This window comes from Ranitomeya imitator, chromosome 3, assembly GCF_032444005.1.
Source record: "Ranitomeya imitator isolate aRanImi1 chromosome 3, aRanImi1.pri, whole genome shotgun sequence".
Taxonomy (NCBI): Eukaryota; Metazoa; Chordata; class Amphibia; order Anura; family Dendrobatidae; genus Ranitomeya; species Ranitomeya imitator.
Window position 1 is genome coordinate 499189475 of NC_091284.1, and position 19858 is coordinate 499209332.

General features: G+C 41.0%; 1 protein-coding gene across 2 annotated transcripts in view; it reads right to left on the reverse strand.

The window, feature by feature from the left end:
• Positions 1-19858, reverse strand: part of DMD (dystrophin) — a 4179683-nt gene that overhangs the window by 818906 nt on the left and 3340919 nt on the right. For both annotated transcript variants that reach the window (XM_069757653.1, XM_069757654.1), the window contains 2 exons: positions 18309-18429; positions 12352-12620 (listed from right to left, as the gene is read on the reverse strand). In XM_069757653.1, coding sequence (XP_069613754.1) covers positions 12352-12620; positions 18309-18429 — 390 coding nt within the window. The remainder of the gene's footprint in view (positions 1-12351; positions 12621-18308; positions 18430-19858) is intronic.

Below are 19858 nucleotides of genomic sequence, written 5' to 3' on the forward strand. Positions count from 1 at the left end.
GGTCACTTGTGGGGGGTTTCCACTGTTTAGGCACATCAGGGGGTCGCCAAACGCGACATGGCGTCCGATCTCAATTCCAGCCAAAGTTAGCTTGAAAAAGTCAAACGGCGCTCCTTTCCTTCTGAGCCCTGCCATGCGCCCAAACAGTGGTCCCCCCCATATATGTGGTATCAGCGTACTCAGGACAAATTGGACAACAACTTTTGGGGTCCAATTTCTCCTTTTACCCTTGAGAAAATAAAAAATTGGGGACTAAACAATCACGTTTGTGGAAAAAATAGGAATTTTTTTTTCACGCCCGGGCGTTATAAACTTTCGTGAAGCACTTGGGGGATAAAAGTGCTCATGACACATCTAGATAAGTTCCTTAGGGGGTCTAGTTTCCAAAATGCGGTGATTTGTGGGGGGTTTCCACTGTTTAGGCACATCAGGGGGTCGCCAAACGCGACATGGCGTCTGATCTCAATTCCAGCCAAATTTAGCTTGAAAAAGTCAAACGGCGCTCCTTTCCTTCTGAGCCCTGCCATGCGCCCAAACAGTGGTCCCCCCCACATATGGGGTATCAGCGTACTCAGGACAAATTGGACAACAAATTTTGGGGTCCAATTTCTCCTTTTACCCTTGAGAAAATAAAAAATTGGGGACTAAACGATCATGTTTGTGGAAAAAATAGGAATTTTTTTTTTCACGCCCGGGCGTTATAAACTTTCGTGAAGCACTTGGGGGATAAAAGTGCTCATGACAGATCTAGATAAGTTCCTTAGGGGGTCTAGTTTCCAAAATGGGGTCACTTGTGGGGGGTTTCCATTGTTTAGGCACATCAGGGGGTCGCCAAACGTGACATGGCGTCCGATCTCAATTCCAGCCAAATTTAGCTTGAAAAAGTCAAACGGCGCTCCTTTCCTTCTGAGCCCTGCCATGCGCCCAAACAGTGGTCCCCCCCAAATATGGGGTATCAGCGTACTCAGGACAAATTGGACAACAACTTTTGGGGTCCAATTTCTCCTTTTACCCTTGAGAAAATAAAAAATTGGGGACTAAACGATCATGTTTGTGGAAAAAAATAGGAATTTTTTTTTTCACGCCCGGGCGTTATAAACTTTCGTGAAGCACTTGGGGGATAAAAGTGCTCAAGACACATCTAGATAAGTTCCTTAGGGGGTCTAGTTTCCAAAATGGGGTCACTTGTGGGGGGTTTCCACTGTTTAGGCACATCAGGGGGTCGCCAAACGCGACATGGCGTCCGATCTCAATTCCAGCCAAAGTTAGCTTGAAAAAGTCAAACGGCGCTCCTTTCCTTCTGAGCCCTGCCATGCGCCCAAACAGTGGTCCCCCCCACATATGGGGTATCAGCGTACTCAGGACAAATTGGACAACAACTTTTGGGGTCCAATTTCTCCTTTTACCCTTGAGAAAATAAAAAATTGGAGACTAAACGATCATGTTTGTGGAAAAAATAGGAATTTTTTTTTTCACGCCCGGGCGTTATAAACTTTCGTGAAGCACTTGGGGGATAAAAGTGCTCATGACACATCTAGATAAGTTCCTTAGGGGGTCTAGTTTCCAAAATGGGGTCATTTGTGGGGGGTTTCCACTGTTTAGGCACATCAGGGGGTCGCCAAACGCGACATGGCGTCCGATCTCAATTCCAGCCAAATTTAGCTTGAAAAAGTCAAACGGCGCTCCTTTCCTTCTGAGCCCTGCCATGCGCCCAAAAAGTGGTTCCCCCTCACATGTGGGGTATCAGCGTACTCAGGATAAATTGGACAACAACTTTTGAGGTCCATTTTCTCTTTTTACCCTTGGGAAATTAAAAAGATTATTGCTGAAAGATCATTTTTGTGACTAAAAAGTAAAATGTTAATTTTTTCCTTCCATGTTGCTTCTGCTGCTGTGAATCACCTGAAGGGTTAATAAACTTCTTGAATGTGGTTTTGAGCACCTTGAGGGGTGCAGTTTTTAGAATGGTGTCACTTTTGGGTATTTTCTGCCATATAGACCCCTCAAAATGACTTCAAATGTGAGGTGGTCCCTAAAAAAAATGGTTTTGTAAATTTGGTTGTAAAAATGAGAAATTGCTGGTCAAATTTTAACCCTTATAACTTCCTTGAAAAAAAAAAGTTTGTTTCAAAAATTGTGCTGATGTAAAGTAGACATGTGGGAAATGTTATTTATTAACTATATTGTGTCACATAACTCTCTGGTTTAACAGAATAAAAATTCAAAGTTGGAAAATTGTGAAATTTTCAAAATTTTCGCCAAATTTCCAATTTTTTCACAAATAAACGCAAGTTATATCGAAGAAATTTTAGCACTATCATGAAGTACAATATGTTACAAGAAAACAATCTCAGAATCGCTAAGATCCGTTGAAGCGTTTCGGAGTTATAACCTCATAAAGGGACAGTGGTCAGAATTGTAAAAATTGGCCTGGTCATTGACGTGCAAACCACCCTTGGGGGTAAAGGGGTTAAAGGAGTTGAATCATGGAAGTAGGGATTTTATATCTCCCATTTTAATGAAGCAGTTGGTAACACATGCACACTCCTCCACTCAATATCTAATTTGCTTAAAAAAGTAGCTGAGAGTTGTACTCATGTATAACGATTAGTCACATATACAGGGCTGGTTTTAGATAAAGTGGGGCCTTGGGAAAAAGTTTAAAGTGGGGCCCTCAATGCTAACATATTACACCATCACACAAACATTTCGGCAGCATTTATATGCTGTCACGGGTTTACCGCGACAGAGAATAGCCAGAAGACTGCAGCGTCAGATTTCTCTTACTCCTGCACTGATTAGAAGCACTTCACCTTCATATTAAACAGTGTACATTTCTTTTAGCAGTGCAGGGGTTAATCTGCTTATGATGCATGGCTGGTGATTGTTGGTAGTTGTTATTGTAGAAGGCATTTGGTGTGTTTATCTGAGACTGTTGCTATGTTTTGAGTGTGTGATAATTCCCTTTCTTCTATTTTTCTTTAACCCAATCCTCCACACTCCGATGCATTCCTCTGTCATATGTGTAAGTATATTTGTATGTTTGGTATTTTTAATTGCCCCCGTTCGTATTACCTTGTTAGTCTGGTTGGTGTACTACAATATACTACTAGTCCCTTTTTCCCTGGGTGGGGGAAGGGCACAGACTGAGGGCTGATTCAGGAGTTAAGGCAAGTTAAGTGGCCCCGGCATCTTCACCATCAGAAGTAATCCATGGAACAGGGCGAGCTAAAATGCCTCTAGCATTAGCCACAAGGAAGGAGTCCTGGGTCCTGGGACACCTGACAACAGAGTCGTGACACATGCGTTACTTTCAGGCTGTTAAATAAACGTGATCGGCAATACTGAAGTCGTTCGTTGCTTTGTTTCCCAGCCTCTTTACCCCGGCTGAGGAAGAATGATGAGCACAGAATAATCACTAGTAGATCAATCTGTCCCCATACAATATCATGTTATTAGCAGCATATCTTGAGTTTTCACCAGGTGATGTGCTGCTGAGAACAATGATTATTGTTCCGGCATAAACAATCCAATCTCTCAATGAATAGGCAGAATTTTGCTCATTTAGTATGATTCACACCACATGGTACTCCATATAGTACAATGTACACCCCATAGTCCTCCATATAGCATAATACAGCCCCACAGTCCTCCATATAGTACAATACAACCCCACACAGGAGTGTAATGCAGCCCCACATAGGAGTACATTGCAGCCCCATAGACTATAATGCAGCCCCCACAGGAGTATAATGCAGCCCCCACAGGAATATAAAACAGCCCAATAAGAGTATAATGCAGGCCCATGGGTGTATAATGCAGCCCCCTATCAAATATAATGCAGTCCCCCACAGGAGTATAATGCAGCCCCCATTGGAGTATAATGCAGCCCCCTTGTAGGAGTATAATTCAGCCCCCCATGGGAGTATAATGCAGCCCACCCATTGGAGTATAATGCAGCCTCATAACAGTATATTGCAGACCACTCATTGGAGTATAATGCAGCCCCTCCATAGGAGCATAATGCAGCTCCCCAAAGGAGTCTAATGCAGCCTCCCCACCATAGGAGTATAATAACTGTTTAAAAAAAAAAAAAAAAATACAATACTCACATCTCTTTGTTCCCCGCTGCAGCGTGTCTCCTCAGTATTTTGGTGGTGTAAACAGGTTCCTACAGACTTGTTCAATGTGCAAGTAGCCCATGTGTTTCTGGTTCTATAATTGTTCTCTTGTTTCTACAAGACTGGGGAGTCCATCACTCCTCTGTGGGTCATTTGCATTTAAGCTGTTCCATCCTGCATGTCCACATGGATATTCCTTCTCTGAACCCTGCTTATACAGGTACTATACAGATGATCAGGTTTTAAATACATCAGATATGGATTATATACATTAGATAGGATTGCTCTATAAGGGTATACCTTGACAATTGGTGGAGCAGCTTAGTATACTTTTTTGCAAAAAAAACGTATCAACTAAATACCCTAAATACCCTGTTTTTTTCCATCTTTTGACAAGCACTTGCTTATTACTGTGATTTTTTTTACAACAGAGTATTTTTGACCTCACTGTGCTCTTTTGTCTCTTCAACTTTTTTGGTGGTGTGAACAGGTTCCTACAGGCTTGTTCAATGTGCAAGTAGCCCGTGTGTTTCTGGTTCTCAGCAGGTCTACTGCCTGGCACAGTGTGGTGCATGTTAAAGTGACATCATCACATCCACTGCATCAGAGGCAAAGGGGGGAGCATGGGAGAGGGAGTGTCCCATGACGCTCTCTCCTCCATCATTACTTTCAACTGTATTGGCATCTATGATGCTGATACGGTTGAATGCATGATACATGGGGGCGCAAGCACTGGGCCCCCATGACTCACAGACCCCATAGCGTCTGCGAGGTCGCCCGCTATTAGGGCACGCCATTGGCCGGGGCCACTTGGATAGTGGGGGCCCTAGGCAGATTCCTAGTCTGCCTGTTCCTAACTCCGTCCCTTCTCATATACAGTGAATTGAGTGGAAGTGCTCATACGTTGTCATAGCACCATTCATGAAGGAAGCAAAGGACTTCCATTGTTAATATTATTGGAAGTCCTGCAGGGATCATACATTTACTGCCTGTCCTGTAAGTAGGCGATAATATCATTCATTGTACAACCCCTTTAATTTAAAAGGAATCTTTCAGCAGGTTTTTGCTATGTAATTGAGGACCACATGAAATAGGGGTTAAATCTCACAGAATTCTACGATGTGCCACTTGTGAAGCTGTATGATGTTATTTACTCACACTCAAGGTTCTAACACTAGTACATTATCATTACTGTGACTATCTGGCGTGTGCTGGATCTTTGGATTCAGGGTCTCTTTCCCTACTTCATGCTGCTCTCGGGCCGACCACAGTTTGTGCTGATGGGAGCGGTTGTTTCTGGCAGTCTGTTGAGCAGCATAGGTGCCCACCAGGGAAGGGTGCTTTAGCTTTTTCTATTTTTCTATTCACAATGTATACAGCATGCCACCTTCAGAAATTCTCAGATGACTCCATGGTAGTTGGATGTATTACCCATGATTCTAACCCTGTGAATTGATTGGCAATGGTGATCACATGACATAAACAATGTCACGAGATCTCCAGATGACACAGAACCTGGAGCGGAAGAGCGGCGCTGTGACAGAAGGTAAATAGGCTTTTTTTTATTTTTCTCGGTATATTAGGGACATTGAAAAGGGAATGTCCAATAGTGGACAACCCCCTTAACCATTCAGTTTGGGGTTTGCCCAAACATTACCTTTGTTGGTATATTGACTCATGTGAATTTCTTTATCCAGCTTGTGAATGCCTAGTTGTAGCAAACTGAACATGTAATTCTCATAGTCTCATTTCCCTATGTGAAATAGCAATTAAAGTAGAGAATAGTGACATAGGAATCACTGCATGATATAGAGTGTATTATTGTTATATGAGAAATATACATGTTTATACTTTTTTTCACAGGAACAATATTTTTAATACTAGTCAATAACTGTAATCCACTTAACAGTGTTTATGTAGTTCAGGGTAAGAACCCCAGGTACATGGAAAAAATCAATCTGAGTAAATTTAATCAATAACATATAATTTTTTTTTACCGACGACATACTGCTTATAGAGTTGAAATGTTTACTAATCCGTTGCTCAAGCATGATAATCCTTTTAAAAGAGTCTATTTATGCTTTGAACAATTTTATGTTGTAGTACAGGTTAAACTGTAATCCCCCACCTTAAGAAAAAACGTACTGATCTGCACTTAGCTCCGTTATGCCCCGTGGATAATGATTATGCATGACCAATATCTGTGTAATGTAAATTTACTTACATCACTTCTCCCCTATTCACAGTAATATAAAACAGCTGGAAAGATTTTGTACAGCTCTTATCGTGGTATATCTGAAAGCAAATGTTTCCCAGTCCAAAGATGAGCTACGCTCCCACAGTGTCGGTCGCAGCTAGGACTTTTCAATATATTTCTGTACATTTTAAAGGGAACCTGTCATTTTGAAAATAGAATCTGATCTGCAGGCAGAATGTTATAGAGCAGGAGGAACTGATTAGGTTGATATACAATTTTGGGGGAAAAATTTCAGTAAAATTTGCATTTTATACATTGATATCCCTAGTGTTGTATGCATACGAGTCCAGTGGGCAGTTCTATTCAGTGATTGACAAGCTTCCCTGTTTAACTGTGCATGTGGACATAGCTGTCACTCACCAATTAGACACCACCCATTGGACTCTCTCTTTCTCTCTATTGCTCTCTCTTTCTCTTTCAATGAATAAAACACAAGCTATACTGAATCTTTTCTAACAAATTTCTATATCATTCTGCTCAATTTCTCATTCTTTACACTATGCTGTCCATAGCTGGGTCTTTATATACAACCTGACAGTTTCATTTTAAAGTAACACGTTAGGAGTCGAGTTTCCTCTGCTGCACAGGGGGAATCTCGATCCGTTTCTGCTGTGGTCTCCCATTCAGCATCGGCTGCAGTGGGATCTGCTCAGCGGAGACGTCGCTCCCAGCGTCTCGCTGAGGCTGATTCGGTGCATAGGGTCACTACTGCCTTTTCTGGCTTTCCTATGGTACCCTGCACTGATCTGCGGCGAGCAGGCCTCTCTGGGACTAAGTACTTATTTACACACACTGAGCATGCCCAGGGCAAGGTCTCCCATTGGAGGTCGAGGGTCACATGTTCGGTCACATGTTCAGGTACTGCAGCGCATCCCATTGGTCCTCCAGGAAGGTCCTGAAAGGGCAAAACTTTGGTAGCAGCTTCCTGTGCTGTAACTATATAAACTGCGCATGACCGCACGGCCATGCGCTAGTATCGTCTTTTGTCATATGCTTTGCGCCAATGTGGTCATGCGTTTGTATGTGTTCAGGGACCCGGCTGAAATAAGCCCCTAGAATGCTGGCACCTCCGGCGAGGAGATTGTGTATAAGTGTGTTCAGGGACCCGGCTGAAATAAGCCCCTAGAATGCTGGCTCCTCCGGCGAGGAGATTGTGTATGCATGCATGACCACTCACTGCTCACATCTGGGTATTTGGCCTGTGCCTCTGTGAAGGTCTAACAGGGCACAGAGCTCACCTCTCGCGGTTACTCTGTGAAGCTAACAGAGTTGGTATATACCGCCATATAGAGCCGCCATTATTTAGCAGCAGGTACTTTCCTGCACGGTGGATCCCGGGTTGCGAACGCACCAATTCCATTTAATAAACAATATATTTGGTGCGTTCTGCCAACCCTAACAACACATAGGTGCAGTGGATTTAACTTAAGTGAAAAGACCATTAAAAGCTACATATAGTGTAGGAAAGTACGGAACGCTAAAATCCAGAGGGTGCTGAGAAATGGTTCAGCCCCATAGTATATACAGAGAAGAATCCGGCACTCCATAATCATACCTGTACCTGTAGCGACATGGTCGCATTTCTGACTAGTTATTTACCAGCATTAACTTTTTCTCACTCCGACCACCCTGTGCCTATTTGACAATGGTCTAATTCACCAAAACGTTTGTATTCACAGCGCTTGATGTCTGTAAACAAGATTTTCATTGATTTTGGAGTGCAGGATTTTCGTCTATATTTGCCTTTAAAAACTACAACAGAAATGCAGAAAAACACAAAAACCCAGTTACAGATTCAGTATTAACGATATGCTATCAATAGCTAATGTTCTAAAATGTAATAAAAATGTAACATGAACAATATAAACCTTTTATCAACCTAGTGGCCATGAACAAAGTTTATTATAGTCACATAATAAGCAGACATAATAGCGTACCTTGATCCATAATGCCCTTATATTGTGTTCGCCTTTTCCCATTAAAGGGGTTATCCAGTGCTTAAAATGTCTTGTCTAAATATCTATTTTATGCTTTTGTAATGAGCTTTATTATACAATACCCTACACTTCTCCCCAAGATGCATATCCTTAAATGTGTTATTTTTTTACTTCACTTGTTGTGAAATAGAGTTTGAGAGGAGTCTCGAATAGGACTTCACAGGAGGCTGGGGCTGCACTCACTTCCCTTGATAGAAAAGGACGTCATCAGGCGGCAGCAAAGCAGTTACTTACTACAGTTTTTTTAGTGCTGTCCTCTGAAGATGTCTTGAATCCATAGTAATCAAAGCTGTAGAAGAGGTGAATGCAGCGCCTGCTCTCTGCTTCTGTTCCTACTGATGCAGCTTCTGACTGTGAAAAAAGATGTCATGGGGTAGAGATAGAAGTAGTGAATGACACCAATGCTGCACCACAGCTACACCGCCCTCAAATGGATCATCATTATTCAATTGAGGACAGTGCTAGAAGATGTGGGATGGAGCTGGTGCCACTCGATGCTTCTGTTTTCGACCCCCTGTCTTGTTTCACAAATAAAAGCTGCATTGGCGGAGATACTAGCAGAGTGCGGGCACTGCACTCACCTCTCCTGCAGAATCTATCACCATGCATCCAGGACATCTACAGTGGGTAGTGATGCAAGAAACCGTAATAAGTATCTGCAGCGCTGCCCCTGATGACATCCTGTTTCTGGAGGGGTGACAGACACAACCTTTCCTGTGATGTACCATTTGAGACTCATCTCAAGCAAAATGTTACAGGAGCAGCAGTAACAAAATATATAATTAGGGATTAGCAGGATAGGGAGACGTGTGGGGAGTTTTACAATAAAGCTAATTACAAAAGTGATTAGGATGTAAAAATATTTAGCAAGAACGTTTTAAGCACTGAATCGCCCCTTTAACTTCAGTATTATTAAAATCTTGAATACTATGAAAACCCCTGAAAAATGTATGTATGTGCACCGGTCTGCACATGTGTTAGGGAAAAATAAAGCATGAGCATAGATTTTTTCTTATGTCATTTGCTTTACAATTTGGTATATGACCATCTGCAGATCTACTGTTAAGAGTCAAACATCAGTGTCCACCCAATTATTTAATGCAGTCTCTAGTTTTATAGCTGCATCTTTTCTGGCCAGTGTGCCAGCTGAGACTAATCAATTTCCTTTAGCAGCTTCTAATTCAGAGGCACTGAGCTGAAAAAATAAGAAAACCTTGCATACACTTCACAATATGTACTACAAGGATACTGTATCTGCAGAATTAAAAAAAAAAAACGGAGACAAAGCAGGAGGAGAAATTATTAAAAATAACAAAGACTACGGTAGTTACTCATTTTTGTACAACATCTTTTAAATACAGTTTGCATCACAATACTTAAGGGTTTATAATGGATTTGTTCACTTTACAGTTAAACCCAATTTTGCAGTGCTTGAGTTCTTTTGGGAAACGTGAAAAAAAATTTAATTTTAAATATTTGTATAGAAAGAACATTTTCATTCAAGGGGTTGTCCAAGACTTTAACATTGATAACTTTTCCTTAGGATAGGTCATTAAGGTCTGATCGGTGAGAGTGTAAGAACTGGCATCCCAGCGTTCAAATATTCACTATGTCGGACAGAACTGGTCAGCTACGGAGCTGCACAGTACGGCTCAGTTGATTGTATAGTTGTCTTTGGCAAGAACCGCACATCTGCACCCTATCTTGTAATCACTAGCTTGTGATCACTCTGACGCTGGAGACGAGTCGTATAACGCTGGAGGAAAGAGGCGGAGGGAGATGGGGACAGCCGCAGAGAATAACTGCGTATGCGCCAGATTCCCTGCCCTGCAGTGTGAATAAATCATAACACACTGCAGGGCGGGATCACGGGCCTCTGCTACATGCAGGCACGATATCAGTATATCAGCTGATGGGAGTTCGAGGGCATCGCGCATGGCGCATGCCCGAAAAATGAGAGCACAGTGCAGGCGCCGGTGATGTGAGGAAACACAGAGGAGGCGGTGCCCAGTGCACTTAGGAGATGATTGAAAGCTGGGAGGAGGTTGAATCAAGGGGAAAAATGTACTCCCCGGACTCAATACTGGTATGGCGTGCAATTTATAAAAGTGAATATTACAGCATTATTAAGGAACAAAAACATAAGAGCCACCTTCACAGAATGCAGCCTTAGTGCTGCAGAAGGTGACTCTTTTACTATAATAGGCCCTGGGGAGGGTGACAGGTTCCGTTTACTGTCAAAGTCCCAGAAAACACCTTTAAGAAGCCATAGAAATGGTATAAACGTGCTTAACGTTTTGCATATCCATGGACTGGTAGTTGGATGGTACATGTTCAACCAGTCCCTGGAAAAAAATGTTGAGCTTTGGGCCCTATTGGTTGAAGAAATCATAGCATGAATGTGAGAAAGAAGCAATGGAATGTATAAGCATGAGAGCAAATCTAATTCCTAGCTTTACTGGACAAAAAGGCAGATTAGCAATAGTGATGAGCGAATTCAGCTTACCAGGGTCGGGATGAGATCTGAATCTGAGCAAGCGCCGCCCCTGGCCCAGCGACCATCTTCCCAGAGGCCATGTTCCAGAGGCCACCGCAATATGGCATCAACGGATGTGCGGGGACCTGCGGGCCTTGACAAAATGCTGGCAGAGCCCCACACGGAGCACATAGAGCCTCTGCCACTGCCCTGGAGCACAGCCCGCCACCACCACACCACAGAGCCCTGCCGCACCACCACAGTTGCAGGATTTGTAAGTATATTGTGACCATAAGACGCACCCCATTTTTCCCCAAAATATTTTTGGGAAAAAGTGCCTCTTATGGTCTGAAAAATACGGTATGTTTTTGTCCCCGCAGTTGCATGATTTGTGGCTGTTAGGCAACCTGAACACATGCAGGGATTGCCTGTTTGTTAAATAATCCCCACATGTATTCAGGCTGTCTAGTAGCTGCAAATCATGCAGCTGCTCCCCGCAGTATCTACAAGCACACCCAATATACTCAGTGAACACCCGAGCATGCTCAGAAAACTCGAGTAACGAGCACACTCGCTCATCACTAATCAGCAGTGGTGGGGGAACTGATACAAACAGTCAATTGATGGCTTATACTCAGATGGCTGTTTTTGAAAGCATGGGTGGGCTTGAGAAAGAGACTCCTGAGTGTGACCCTGTCATGGACTGATGGCTTGTTTTTGTTCCATGGCACATGCTATGTCTCTGTTTACTTCGCTGCACCAGTCATCTGCTATCTACCCAATCACTGAATTTACAGTATGTAAACTTTATTTTGTTAGTTTCTGCCTTTTATACCTTTCTGCCTAATTTTTGGTGATCATGGAAAGCCCATTTAACTAATAGATGATGATGATGAGTAAACATGTATACAGGCTATTCTGTAGCATTTTTCTGTAGATAATTACTTGTAGGGAACAATGGAAATATTTGCCATTGAAAATATTCTCAAAACTTGTACATTGGGCCTCGTTTAACAAAAATGTCTAAAAGAAAAATTAATAATAGAGATAAAACTATTAGTAAAATAAAAGGTTTGGGTAAAAGATCAAAGCTATGGGTTGCAAATAAAGGATGTTTAGACACTTTTGAGAGATGTGCCCCATTATATTTTACCTATAACAGTCTTAGGGAGCATTGCAGAGCACAGCAGCCCAAAACATTGCCCAGCAGTCCCAATACATTGCCCAGTAGGCCCAACACATTGCCCAGCAGGCCCTGCACTGCACATTACTTACTTTGGCTTAGATTATTTGTTTTCTAAGGATTTACCCAATAATTGTATGCACTTTAACAACCAAATTCTTATTTATTGATTGGTTAACTGAAAAACAAACGTTTTAATATTTGGAGATACATTTGGATTTTGAGTATTAATGCAATCTCATTGCCAATTCCTTAGTAACTGATAACCTGGAATAGAAATCCAATATTTGTTGTAGTGAACTTTTCTTAGAACTGACCTTGATTTTTCCTATATGATCTTGTAGCGAGTCAATCAGCAAATCTCCCACTGGCTGCCAGGACCCTTTCATGGCCTCTGCTTGATGTAGTTTATGGTCCAGTTCATCCATTGCATCCTGGAGCTCCTGAAGTCTAATAAGTGTATCATCTAATTTTTTCTGCCACTCAACTGAACGAATGTTCAACTTGTCCCACTCAGTCCTTACATCATCTGCCTGCTTCTGCAGGATCCTGCTGACATTCTTTGTCTGTTCTTCTCCATGATGCTCTGGAAAATGAAACACTTCTTTAGCATGAAAAGTAATTTACAATTACCATTTTACAATGCATGTCCAACCATAAATCTCCATCAAGGGAATAACTAATTTAGCAGAGAATTCATACAGACTGTATCAAACGGTCTGAATAAAAAAGAAGAGATGAAAGGTTTTGTATAATATAAGGAGTGTAAGTAATAGCCATGATATTCTAAAATGTAAGAATGTCATTTTGGATTATAAAAGTGCAACTCTGAACTACTACAAGTTTAAGATATCTGAAAGCTACTAAGTGTATGTGCTAATCTGCATCAATTAAATTAGGTTTCCTAGTAAGAGTGTTGCATAGAATGGTTTATTAATTCATAGGGTTTTTCTAGTGAAGCACTCTTCTCCTAATTTTTTTGTTTTTCTTTTATGATCTTGGGTTCACCTCAATTACTCTAAAATGTACAGGTTTAACCTTAAAGAGGTTATCCACCACTTTATCACCCTTAGGTCATCAATGTCTGATTGCTCAGGGTCAAACAAACGGCACCCACGCCGATCAGCTGTTCCCTGTGCTGGCAGTGGCCGATGGCCAGAAATGCTCAATTGCGGAGCTGCTCTGTCTTTTGATAGTGGCCATGGCTGAGTACAGCACACTCGCCTCCTATTCAAATTAATAGGATGTGCAGTACCCAGCACTAACAGAAGTTGGTGCAGCTCCGCATTTGAGCACTTACGGTCAGGGGCGGACACCAAGAACAGCTGATTGGCAGGGGTGCTGTGTGTCGGACCCTGACTGTTCAGTAATTGATGACCTGTCCAAAGGATATGCCAGTAATGAAACAGTAATGGACAACTTCTTTAAATGTAGTCTATGCTGTATATTTTATTTTTCCTTACGATTTTCTCAATCCAGATTAAAGATATAGGCCCGATTCATCAAGACTGGTGATGTTCACGCCAGTGTTAATGAGGGATGTGTTGGAGTTAGTCACTCCTTATTCATTAATAGGCACACGCTTTGTAATCAGGCACGCCTTACAAGTTAGGGATGTAGTACTTTGTCATGAAGCAGAAGAGCTGTGGCATCATGCCCCCATCTCACCCAAGCTTCATCCATTTTGCCAGAGTTGGGTAAAACTGAAAATACCAAAAGTCATAAAATATATGCACAACTCCACGTTGCACAACAAACCTAACATTTTCAGCGTGATTTTATTTATACCAGTAAACGCTTTCATGAATCAGAGCCATATAGTTTAATTAAATAACTTTGGCTATCTTCACCCACCACTTTACAAGAACTTAGCTAAAATCCTACAATTCATACACTAAACTAAAAAAGACTAGCTAGTTGTTGATGCAAGTGGGCAGGATCATGTTATTTTGACTGTATGAATTTTGGGGCTGTGTATCAGTCCCCTATGAAGATTATGAACAAACAAACAAATTGAATCAAGAGTAGATGGACCTCAGATTCATTTCTTTAGAATTTGTGAGTCAGTTACTTCCATAAATGCTCTTTTTCCTCTATAGTAATGACATTCTGAGAAAAACAATGTTTCCCGTGAGTTTCATAGGCTTTTTTTTTTCCAAAAAGCAATGTTTAAATTCTATTTTAGTAACTATTCAGTAGAAATCTTTTGATTTACTATAATTTTACCTTAATATTATTATGCAGATATTTTGACTCCTATTGAGGCATTCTAACCCTTTATGATGAAGCACTGGAAATTATCTTTAATTTTGCTAGCCACAGACCGCACACAGACAAAACAGACTGGCATGTTGTTAATTATTGTTTGTGACATAATGGATACATAATGGATGGGTGGTAATCACCATGTGAAGCAATTCATATTGCATGAAGTCACAAAGTTTCTGAACATATGCTAGAGAACGTTCTGAGATACTGGCATATTGCTGTTAAACACCTGCCAACACTGTGTTGCACATTTACGTCTTTTCTTTTTTCTGGAAATCATTGGCGTCAACAATTAATTACATCTTGTTGGCAGAACTATGTGAGCAGGCTTTACCTTTTTTTAGTCTGTACAAATCTAAGATAGGCACTGAAAACGACTTGACACTTTTCTCCATGTTGTTTTTATATGTAAACTGAATGGAAAGAAGTAAGATACATCTATAAAAATGTAATTAAGATGGATGAGCATATTGTTTAATTGTTCTTCTGTGAGGAGGGAACTTATTGGTGCCAACTAGAATTGAGCCATTGATCCACAGGAGGGACGAGTTCAAGACAAATTTCCCCAAATTCGTGGCTCTACAGAAATTTAAACACTTCATTCATTTTCATTCTAAAAAAAAACACAACAAAAAAATCCAATGCCCAGCACCATTTTCCACACTTCTACACTATGCGTGAGGTTCCCCATAATTTCCTGCGATATTTATCGGATTATCATACCTTGCACATCAGTGGTCACTCAGAGATTGGTATTGAGCACTGATGGGCACGTAAGTGGCAGTTTGTTGTTGTGAATTCTGCTTTTGGGTTCCCTCCAGTGGTTGTAGGTGGGAATGCAGTTGTCCCTGAGTTGCAGTCCTGGCCAGGTGTATCTGCTGATTGCAGTTCTGACTGGGATATTTAGGTGTGCAGGATTCATTAGTCCTTGCCAGTTGTCCATGGTTCTGGGAGGTTTTGGATCTTTGTCTGGTTCCTCCTGCCTTGCTGCCAATTCAGCAAAGATAAGTGTCTGATTTTTGTTTCTGTGGCACACATGCTGTGTGCTTAATAATTCTGTGCTGTTCATTTGTTTTCTCTTGTCCAGCTTAGATTGTGTCAGTGTTTTCTCAGTCTTGTTGGATTCTCTGGAGTTGCAGATATACGCTCCACATCTTTAGTTAGATGGTGTAATTTTTTGTATTTTCTGCTGTGGATATTTTTGGAAGGGTTTTAATACTGACCGCACAGGACTCTGTTCTATCATTTCCTATTTTAGCTAGAGTGGCCTCTTTTGCTAAATCCTGTTTCCTGCCTGCGTGTGTCTTTTCCTCTACTACTCACAGTCAATATTTGTGGGGGGCTGCCTATCCTTTGGGGTTCTGCTCTGAGGCAAGGTAGATTTCCTATTTCCATCTATGGGGGTATTTAGTCCTCCGGCTGTGTCGAGGTGTCTAGGATTTGTTAGGCACACCCCACGGCTACTTCTAGTTGTGGTGTTAAGTTCAGGATTTGCGGTCAGTATAGTTTCCACCAACTCAGAGAAAGTTCCATGCGGCTCCAAGGTCACAGGATCATAACAGTTTGTACTGCAGAGTCTGTTTCCCTCTCTGGATTCCACTGGATAAGTAGAATATACATGTCATATTGAAATCTCTCTCCATCTCTTGAGATTCGCTCAAAGTTATTTGCCGTAAATTGAATTTTGGGGGAAAATTCAGTGAAGATGGTGAATTTGAATTTCAATCGATTCACTCATATCTGGTCCTAATCTACGAAAGTATCTCAGAGATAGGAGTCAGAGTTCACTGCTCTGTAAATATAAACTGTATACTGTCTATTACAAGAACATACACCCTATTTACCTGATGTAGACAATTCTTGAGTTAGATGTCATATTGTTAGGATTCCCTCGAGAAGACCTTCACTGTTTGTGTCTCTATGTTATCACTTCTTATTCCTTCATTTTATTTCTGCACTTATTTATCATTGGTGCACTAGACCCTATAAGAATCGTAAAACCTCCACTGATAACTGCCTGCAAGTGCAGCAACAGTAGATGTGGTGTTACCTACCCTGTTCACCTCTCGAAGCAGAAGTGCGAGGAGCAGGACTAACCTAGAAATACAATAATTGACTTGTACATCTTAGTATATTTATTCTATAACCAATTTCAAAATAAACATGCTAAACAAATCCACGGTGTTTTTGTGAGTTTTTACTCAAGATGTCTTCCATCTACTTGAATTTACTGTGTTAGCAAGAAAACTAGAACAGTGTTGAAAACTGGAAGGGACATCAATAGGTAATTTATTTAATGCATGCACTATGCACATATTATCTATGACTAAAGGAGGAGATAATAAAAAGTAAAAAAAAAAATGCAAAGTGCTGCCCGCCCACAGGAAGAGAAAAAAAAAATGGCAAGGTAGTAAATAAGAGTGTTAGTAAGGTGGATTTTTTTTAAATTTGTGCTGTAACCCCTTTATTTATAAAATCTGTGATGATATCCTGATTTCAGGCCTTTTTCCTTTGTCCAGACAGCTCCATATTTGCACTTGACCTTAAACAGGTGAAAAGCTTTTTTTTCCTCTCTTTGCAGGTGATGTGATAAATGTGACTGGATGGATAACTTTATTTTCTATGCCAGTCCCCTTTACTCTAGCCTAATATGTAGCAGGTATAATAATAATAATAGCAAATAACTTCAATTAGAAACATAGTATAGTTCTTCTGATTACCGATGTTGCTTACCCCATGAGCATATCATTGCAATAGCTTAGGTATCCATGGTTACTACGACCACTAACAATTAACTGTCACTATATGAGTGGTCGTAGCCATGGATACCTAAGCTACTGTTATGCCCTGCACTTGGTAAGCCACAGCAAATCAGAAGAACTATACTACATAGCTAATTGGAGGTATTAGCTTATATTATTATTATTACACTTACTACGTATTGGGATAGGATCTTGGAGATGGAAATACCCCTTTAAATTCAGAACTAGATTAGCACTTCTCTGAAAGAAAATATAAGTAGAGCAGATTTTCAGCATTGAATTTACCATCTTGGTCAGAAGTCGGAAAAGCTGAAGTTTCCAGGGTTTTTCAGAGGAAATTGGTTGTTGCTATTTATTTGGGCACTCTAGTAGAAACATGAAAATTAAGATAAATGCATTTTGCTGGCACTGCTTATGAGAAGCGGTCTACTGACTGATGGGCTACATGGTGACTCAGTGGTCAGCACTGCAGCCTTGCAGCACTGGGGTCCTGGGTTCATATCCCACCAAAGACAACATCTGCAAGGAATTTGTATGTTCTCCCCTTGGGTTTCCTCCTGGGTTCTCCGGCTTCCTCCCATATTCCAATGACATACTGATAGGGAATCTACATTATGAGCCCCACTAGGAACAGTGGTAGTATACATTACAAACACAGCCAAAGTAGAGAATACTTTAAAGAAAATCAGCTTTTTAAAAGATGGCTTTGTCTATATTTCTCTACATGTCATGAATAATTTATCATATTCAAAAGTTATTAGAAAATAGAGATTCTAGTGGAAGACTTATTTTAACCTGATAGGACGTTCACTAAACCTGAAAATGAAATATATACTGCCTTTGAGGGAAGCATGAGCCATAAATTTTAGCTCAAGCGTTGTCTCACTAAATCTTCTACTCCACATAACGGTGCAGAGGGAGAAAGGGGCTTTTGTGGGGCAACCGTTTAGAGCAAAGGTCAGACCTCTTATTTTCATTCATTGCTCGGAGACAATACTCGTTCATTTTAGGTCTTGACCAAAACAGACATTAAAATGATGAACACGCAGCTGGGAAAAAACACGAGCTGACAGACAGCAAGTTCAATTTAAGGAGATGAGCTCCATACTTATGTATGTACCTGGTGGTTTTTAAGCTATCACTTTACATTTAAAGAGATGGCTGTTGCGAAAATTCATGAAATTCTAAGACTTCATGATCCTTTCATCAATATGTGATTACAAGGCTGTGTTCAATTCAATTACCTCTCGGCTCGTGGTACAGTTTCTCCAGGCCGTCAAAGGGATGATCTGCCAGAAATATACGCACAGTATCAAGTGCACTCATGATAACAGGTTCCTTGGATTTTACCTCCCTCTTGAAAGCCTATAAGAAAGAAAAAATAAAATCACCTTAGATGCATAATTCTTAAGAAAGTGCTAAATGGGTGAATGCGGAGCATCGCTCCACGAGGGCTCTCAATGGTCTTAATCATAACAATGCAATGCATGAGAATACCCAAACACTTTAAATCCACTGATAGCGGTATCCATGTTAGTTAAGTGCACATGGTCACAATCTCGGACACAGAATCTGTAATTCTCACCTTGGCACAGTGGATAAAATGGTTTTGTAGTTCCTTTGCCCATTAGTAATCATTCTTGAACTTAAAACCCCATCCTACTTTTCTGGTTTTCCCCAGTCATGATAGAGCCCTAATAAAAATCGTACCTTTACTGTCCAAATCTGTGGCAGCATTTGCCAGAAATTGTTCATTATTCTAATATGCTAATGCACTGACTCTCGTGTCAGAACTATATATGGGCCCTTTGCAGTTCAATAGCTCATCATAATGTACAATTCCACCAACATTGGAAGTGGAAATGGGTCCCCTTACCTCTTGGGCCCCTGTGTGGCTGCACAGGTTGCACCAATGATATGTCCGCCCCCGAGCTTAAGAGATGCTTGGTGCACACTTATCTTGTATCTATTTCTGGCCTCCCTTTCCTTGATTGAAAACCCCTGGCTTTACAGGATCCAAAGGAGGGTGGAGAGAGATGGAAAACAAGTAAGTGGGATGACGCATTGCTATGCCAAGGATGCACCAAGCAAATCAGAAAAAGAATGATTTCTGGTCAACAAAGCAACAGATTGGACCAGGGGCGGACACAGATAGCTTGGGGCCCCTGTGCAGAAAATGTGTCTTGGCCCCCCTCCTTTTAAGGTGACAAAGCTACATATATATATATATATATATATATATACATACATACATATATAGCCACACACACACATACATGTATATTACATATTCTCCTTTGTTATATATTATTGAAGTCACTTATTATACACTGCCCTCTCTTATTATGTACAGCACCATCCATTACATATTGGATTTTATAGAGCCCTGTTTTTTATTACATACCATCCTGTCTTGTTAGCTGTATAATGCAATGATGGCTGATAGAGCATGGGAAAGCTTATTTTCTAATGGAGGAGCTGATGGACTGGTAGTCTGGTCACCGGACGCTCCATCAGTAGTCATTTTATATCTAACAAGAGAGGGGACTATGTAATGAAGAGGGCACTGTGAATAACAAAAATAACAAGGATACATTATGTAAGAGACAGCACTGTAAATAACAGCAGAAGAAGCTATATAATAAGGGAGGGCATCATATATAACTAGAGAGGATGGTACTTAATAAGGGACAGTGTTATACATAACAAAAGATGAAACTATGTAACTAAGGATGGTGTTATACATAATAAGTGAGTACACTATACACTAATGGACAGTGCTATACATAATAAG